The 7,644-nt window shown below is 34.7% G+C and overlaps 1 protein-coding gene across 1 annotated transcript; it reads right to left on the bottom strand.

The window, feature by feature from the left end:
• Positions 1-2,832: 2,832 nt before the first annotated feature.
• Positions 2,833-6,218, bottom strand: LOC107949941 (probable protein phosphatase 2C 23). The gene is made up of 4 exons (XM_016884697.2): positions 4,305-6,218; positions 4,103-4,216; positions 3,278-3,542; positions 2,833-3,184 (listed from the first exon to the last, which is right to left on the bottom strand). Exons 1-4 carry the CDS (start codon positions 6,000-6,002, stop codon positions 3,069-3,071), a joined length of 2,193 nt encoding a protein of 730 aa, XP_016740186.2. The 5' UTR covers positions 6,003-6,218; the 3' UTR covers positions 2,833-3,068.
• Positions 6,219-7,644: the final 1,426 nt, after the last annotated feature.

The following is a 7,644-nucleotide window of genomic DNA, read 5'->3' as shown; positions in this document are numbered from 1 at the left end:
CAGCTTAACATAAATTGAAATTTATATTTTGAATCATGTTGAGTTTGGAGAATGATTTTAGCCTTCCAACTTCCCAACTTATCTTAATTGTTACTTTTAACATTTTTTTGGAATTAATTACTACTTGAATTTAGAAACTGTTAATTAAATTAGTACTTGGTTGACACTGTTAATTTTTATATTAACAATCAATGAAATAATGATATGTGTTTTTATAAATAATTTTATATTTTCATTTCATGTTTTCAAAATTGAATTGATAATCGAACTGGTCAAATCACTTGTTCTCGATTCAACCGTTTTATCCGGTTCGGTTGATTAAATTGTTAAAAATATATATTACAAATAGAGGAAACGGTTCCATTGTTAAGTCATACTGGCTTGCAGGTCAACTGGTCTAACCCCTTATTCTGCACTAGTACTTGATCAGTTCCTGATCCAATTGATCCAATCAAGTAATCTTGTTCGATTCTGAAAAATAATATTTCACGTGCATAATTGATCTCAAATTTTTAATAAAAAATTTTCTTTCTCATATCGCTCTCTAGGTATTTTGTTTTTATGAACTTTTAGAACTTTACCATTTTTTTGGATTTTTAATTTATTCTTGAATTTTTATAATTTTTTAATAAATGTTTAAGTTGATATAATGTTCAGAATTATCCATAATTTATCTCAACTCTTAAATAGGAAGATAAACGTATCCTCCTGTATTGACAACAATACCAATATTAATCGTGTTAAAACTCAATCGACAAATTTACGTCTTTATTGATACAATAACAATAGTTATAATTAAATCAAGACCTAAAAATGATATATAACAATATCCAACTGTTAGATTGGTAACAACTAACAATGAATAACTCAAAATTAACTAAATTTTTGTCTAGAAAAAGAAGCCCAAAAAGAAAATCAAAGTATCAAACTGACCCAACCCTAGGGCCTGCCAACAATTCAATTTTGGATCTTTTAGCATTCATAAGCTGACAGCCCACGTTCTGGCCTAGCTGCTGTGGAAATGGCCGCTACAGTTTTTATCAAGATTTAATTCTACTTGCAGTCCCTGTACTCTTCTTAAATTTAACATTTAGCTTTTCTACTTTTATTCTCATTAATTTAGTGTTTCTACTCTTTTGATTTAATAGTTAAAACTACAATTCCAAAGGAAGTCTATTTATTTGCCATTTTTAAGAAAAAAAATTGTCTGCATGACCAATATTACATGCATAGGTCTCCAAATAACTAAATATTAAAGAAGTAGAAAGGAAGTTGATATTTTCTCTCTCTTTGCTTGGACGTGGTCTTAAGTTGATCACATGAATAATTTCCTTTCGTTTTAATTTAACTGAATTCCTTTTACGATCTTATCGATTAAACTTTAATAATTAAATCGTTGAAAACAAAAATAGAAAGTAGTATTGGGTTATATAAACAAAGAAAAATGAGTGGTGTTCATGGGTGACTGAGATGAATTTCAGCAACCACCAAACCAAAGTCTCCCCTTCCTATTCACAATGCATTTACTCTCCAATTCCAAAGTGGTTAGCAGTTATGAGATATTATGGGGCAAAACTTTTATTTTTAGTGAAGTAGGGTCCTGTTATGTAGTAATACACACCTCATCCCCTTTGCTACGTGGACTCATCCATTGACATATATAAATTCCCACCACTTACTTCATGCTGAGGGTTTTCGATTCATTCTTCTTCTTCTTCTTCTTCTTCTTTGCTCTGCATAAAAAGGGGTTTTTGTATTTTTTTTATTTTTAGTACTTCATTTAATGGGGGTGTGTGGTTTTGGGTGGGTTGGTGGGGTTGTAGAGGTTCATTCATGACTTTCACCTACATTGTTTAAGACCTTCTCAAAATCAATAAATGTGCAGAAATGAAGTACTTCACACTCTCACTGCTTTGATGCTTGGAATTAATTCAACTTCATTTAATTTTCATATATACATCTCCTTCTGCTTCTGCTGCTGACTGTGGGGAAAAACAGTCATAATTGTCTGCAGACTTTGATTTGAAATCATCATCAATTTTACATCTAACATCTTTCAGTTTTAACTTGCCTCCATTGGCTAAATGTTGAGGTGTTATTCAGGCATGGTCTAATTACTATGTTAAAATTTTGATTTTAATCCCTATACTTTAATTTTTTGTATAATTTGATCCTTTTAGAATTTTATGGTAAGTTGATAAGGTTGTTATGCAATCATATAGTTAAGGCAAATGTGAAAATCCAATCAATCCTATACAATCTATAATAAAATAAATTTAAATATTAGTTAAATGCTTGAAGATCGACTAATGATGTTATCAATTTAAAGCTATTAATGACATTATAAAATAAAAGGATCAAATTATGTAAATATGACTAAAATCATAATTAGACCACTAAGTATTAATGTTGAAGAAAAAGATAAAATTAGTTTTCTTTTTCTTTTTTTCATAACAAATAAAACCCAGATTTTTTAGATGCTACTAAGGGTGAATCCCAAAGATTGAAGGCTTTTTGATGTGGCACAAAACCAGTTTCAATATTTGCTCAGATTCTCCAGGAAATAAAAAAAAGAAAAAAGAAAAAAAGTGTTCATATCAACCATAGGGAAAATAGACCACAGACAATTTTCACTTATGATAAAACCATTGGAGTATTGGATTGTTCACTAAAAGAATGTTGCAAAAGATGCAGATGCTGATAGCACAATAGTGCAGTTTACATATATGAATCATAGAAAGTGACTGTGGGGATGAAAAACAAAACTCAAAAAGGGCAAACCCCCCCATCCCCCCCCCCTTTTTTTTTCTTTTCAAAAGGAATTGTCATTTATTAGTAGAAAATTACAATTTTTATGACAGTTTATATAATCAACATGAACCAGCTTTTACACCTTTACACCCCTTTTTCACCACCCTGCACATTTCACAACTAAGTTCCTCAGTGTCTTTGAGGAACTTAATAGCTATGTTACAATGGTGACCAGGAAAAAAAACCTCAAAAAAAGGAAATTTGGACTTTCTTTTAGCAGATATCTCTATATTTTCTATCTGTTTTTTTTTCTCTACTTATACACAAGATCTCCATATTCTTCCTTCTAATGAAATAACTATGATGGAAACGTCGTCATGGTACCGCCGTCGATCCCCTTGTGGTATTTCTAGTAACTCATGAAAGTCCATACCTGCAATAACCAAGAACAAGTATATTGAGTTTTGAGTGTTTTTTAATGAAATGAGGAACAAAGATGAAAATGAGACTAGTATAGAGTAGGTACCGGCTTTCTTGGCTGCACGGAACAGCACTTCCTCAACAAGATGCTGAGCAGGATCACCTTCGGGTTGCAGGGTGATGAAATGTTCGACCTCAGAGACGGCTTCCTCGTTCGTTAAGTATTGATAGAGGCCGTCAGAAGATAGTATCAAAAATCTGTCTTTGGGACCTAATTTGTGGTGGTGGAGAGATGGAACACAAGTGATATATGGAGAAGTTCCCTTGTAATCAATTCTAAACATCTCTAGCAATGCATCATTCCATTTAGGCTGCCACAAGTTGAAACCGAGAACGACCGTCATCAGAAATGGAAAGAAATCGGAAAAAAAATTCAAATTCTAAGTTCCTATATGGTCCACATTGCAGAAAGGGAAAGAAACAATCCTGAGGCACATCGATTTTTTTTTTCAGGAAAAGGGAAAAGAAAACATCTATTTCTATGTAACCTATTCAATCTACTTGCAGAATATCATCTGGTTCTTCTTTTTGGAAAAGCCATATTCTTTTGGACTGACAGCTTTAACTTGACCAATTTGTAAACAATAGTTCTTAGTACCACATCCTCTCTTTTTTATTTACTGATGTGTACCATTTTATAACCATGATTATAACTATAATATACTAATGTTCCACATGTGATTGCTGTTCTCTAAAATGATGCTCCAAAGAATCAACTTTAAACTAGGCCATTTCTGGACAATATTCCTTAAAAAAAGGCAAACCTTTATGCCCAAAAGTTTACCAAACGTGTTCATTTTCTCAAAACACAAAGGAACCGAAATCCAATCTGATGTAGTTTGATCATAAAAGTTAGACAACAGAGAGTTACCTGCTTGAGGAAACCAGCCCCGAAAGCTCGAGTGACCTTCAAAGAACCTTTAACTCGGTCGTTCATCAATGCATACGCATCGTCCGGATGTTCATCAATTATTCTTTGAACTTCCTGAGATAAATCAAAATCCATCATTAATGATAAAGAGAGGGGAAAAAAAGGGTATCTAAATCATTTGTTTTTGTGCTGAAATTTTTACCTCTTCAACACTGGTGCTATGATCCACACTAAGCTGAAATGCAGTTAAATCAGGGATTACATTAGATCTATCGCCATCAAAACCTTCAAGATCATGCAATGTTTCTTCATTGATCCTCTCCAAATCTTGTCTAGCTTTGCCTAACCAATAATCAGGCTCAGTTTTTTGAGCCAAAACTGCCCTACTATCCCCAACATTCATCACATAAACATCCTCACCTTTCATCAACATAACAAGCACACAAGACCCCATCAAAGCCAGCTCTGGGTTCTCCATCAGCATCTTATCTGCTATATCCAAATAAGCCTCCTCTGTTTTCATCAAAGCCTGAGACAAAGCTTTCAATACGTCCCCGTGGTTTATCACCATCGGTCTTGATCCGCCCGACTTGTTTCGACTAAGCTGTTCCTTTAACTTCCTATCAAGTTCTAATCTTTCCCTGTCCCATTCACACTTCCACCTCCTTTGATTCTCTTCCCACCTATTCATCGCTGCGCCTTTGTACTTTTTTGACTTCAAGTTCTTTCCTTTCTTTGATTTCGAGATTGAATTCGAATCAAAATTGGCATCTTCTTGCTCTAAACATCGGGAACAAGCATCATATGAACAACCCTTAGCTGATTCTAGTTCATTGCTCTGTTTTTCATCTTCAGGGGAAGTTGCAGGGGCTTGTTCGAACCCATCATCCCACAATAAACCCTTGAGTTCTTTATGAACATTGGAGTAAAGATTTGATAACAAATAATCAGGAGCATCAGGGCCGTTGAATCCATCATAAATCCCAACGAAAACCCATTCATGTTCCTCCGAAACAACGACGTGTACCCGATCCTCGCCGGCTTTCCCCTGTGCCCATTGAAGATTTTGACTTTCCATTGACTCCTCGTCGTCTAAGCTACCTTCGCTGCTCAGATTCAAGCTGCTGACGGTTAAATTCTCGTTGTGATGGGGAATCGGGTTCTTTTCGGACCCGATTATCCATTCGGGTTCTTTAATTGAAACGACACCCTTAATCGGAGCAACGATAGAGTTTTGGCCGCGAGAAACGGTTTTCGAGATTGCTCTTTGGAGGATCCGAATTAAAGACCCTTTTCTCGATCTGGGTTTAAAAGCAAAAGCGCCATGGGAAAAGCTTCTTTGAAACTGATCGGAGAAGCCTTTTTCGAGTGGACCCGAAAATAACCCACGACTGTAATTGTTATTAACATTATCGAGGGGACCCGACATGAACCCTCTCTCGATCGGACCCGACATAAACCCTCTTTCCAAGGGACCCGAACCTGGAACGAGGCTACCGGACATCGGACCGGAAGAATTTATCAAGCTCTTAGGGATCGGCTGCAGCGGGATCGAGGAAAACGATGTGGTGCTCTCGAAAGCAGCCGCCCTGTCGAAGCAGCCGTTGCTGTAGCTGACGTACGGGTCCACCAGCGCCGTCGAGAGCGGCGTGTACGTGTTGGCGCTGACGGAGGAGCCGGAGATCGTACGGAAAGTCGTGGTGGATTCCTCGGAATGGACCTTGGACGAAGAGAGTCGGGTCGGGTCGGGTCTGACGTAGCAAAAGGAGTGGCCAAGGCCTTCGTCGAGGGGATCCGATAGTAACATGGAGATTTCCTTCCGACCTCGAGCTTCTTCCCCTCCGCCATATCCGCCGCCGCCGGTGAAACACACGCTTAACTTGCCGAAACCGTTACCCATAACCCCCCAAAAGAATTAAAAATAAAAATTCGATATATTTGTGTTCCCTTTTTCTCTCTTTTATTTTGCTCTTAAACTTTCAGGGGGAAAAGAGAAAGAAGATAAGAAGAGGAAGGTGAAGAAGAAAGGCGTTGACTTTTGGTAAGGGAAAGAGAGAAGCTTTTCAAATTGAAGGAAAAAAATACACTTTCTTTTGGGTTCCATTTTATTAGTGTTTTTATGCTTTTATTGTTTATTTTAACTTTATTAATGTTTTGGGTGAAGTGAGTGGTGGGGGCGTTGACTAAGAAGGGGTTTATATTTTTAGTTGAGTTTCACAAATTTTGAAATATATATGCTCAAAATATGCTGTTAGTCCCTGTACTTTGACATGATTTAACTTTTACGCCTTGTACTTACAAGTTAAAATTTTAACTCTCTTTTCTGATTTAAAAATTACAATCCACTCATTAACATTGTTTGTATTTCGTCAAATTTTGCATTTAATTGACAAATTTTAACAAAACTTACAAGCAACCATAATTATTGGGCTATAATTTTTAAATTGAAAAAACAAGAGAATTGATTTTTTAACTTTTAAAGTACAATTACAAAATTTCAATTTTTGGATAAGTACAGGGACTAATAGCATGTTTTAACCCTTTAATATAAAATAAAATTTTTTAATGCTTTTGCTTTCTATACTATTCTCACATTTAGAATTTAGTTCTACTTTTAATTTTAAAGTTTTAATCTTCTCAAAAAAATTTCATTAAATTGGATTTGTGATGTTTTTAAAAGAAAACTGCCCATCTGACTATTTTAAGTTGTGTGAAAACCATATATATATATATAATTTGACATTAATCTATTTTTTAACACACTACTTAAAAATCTTACAATCCCAATCCAAAATTAGAAACCTTTCGATCCCAAATCCAATATTTGGCATTCTATTTGTGTAATATTAGTTATGAGTTTCAAACGTAATAAATGAAACTATATAATTCAGGGGAAAAATTAACAAATACTCGTCGTAAATGGTAAAGGATAAGCTCGATCAACATAATAAAGGCTCTAGCCTCAGCATAAATAGAACACCATAACACATTAACAATTGGTAATTTTGTCACAACTCAAGTACGACATATTTACAGTAATTGCAAGCAGTTAATACGATAAAGAAATTAGTCCTAAATAGTCCAAAGTCGTGAGCAAAAATTGACAAAAGAGTCAACTATTTACCAAACTAGAGAGGACGACAATAAAATTATCCATAAAATCACTTGTAAAACTAATGTTACATGCATAAGTAAGGCTAAAGAACTTGCTACAAGAGCAAACAAAAACTTCTAAAACTAAAAACTTATTAAACAATAGAAAAACAAACAAAAATATATATAAAACTTAAAACAACACAAGTTCAAATCAACTCGTGAAATCATTTGTTATCCTTAAATATTCTCAAAACATAAACAAATTGAGAAGCTGACGAAAAGGCACCCACTTTCCAATAAAAATTACTGGTCGCCAGTGGAGTTTTAACTAACGACAGACACTGTCATCTGTTCATCACAATTTGTGAAGATAACAAAGATACCCACAAAATAGATCTGTAAGCTGAAAAGAGATAAAACATGTAAAGTGAATGAGAAGAAGGAAG

This window comes from Gossypium hirsutum, chromosome D03, assembly GCF_007990345.1.
Source record: "Gossypium hirsutum isolate 1008001.06 chromosome D03, Gossypium_hirsutum_v2.1, whole genome shotgun sequence".
Taxonomy (NCBI): domain Eukaryota; kingdom Viridiplantae; phylum Streptophyta; class Magnoliopsida; order Malvales; family Malvaceae; genus Gossypium; species Gossypium hirsutum.
The sequence above is the reverse complement of the archived record's forward strand: the minus strand, read 5'-3'. Positions and strand labels throughout refer to the sequence as shown.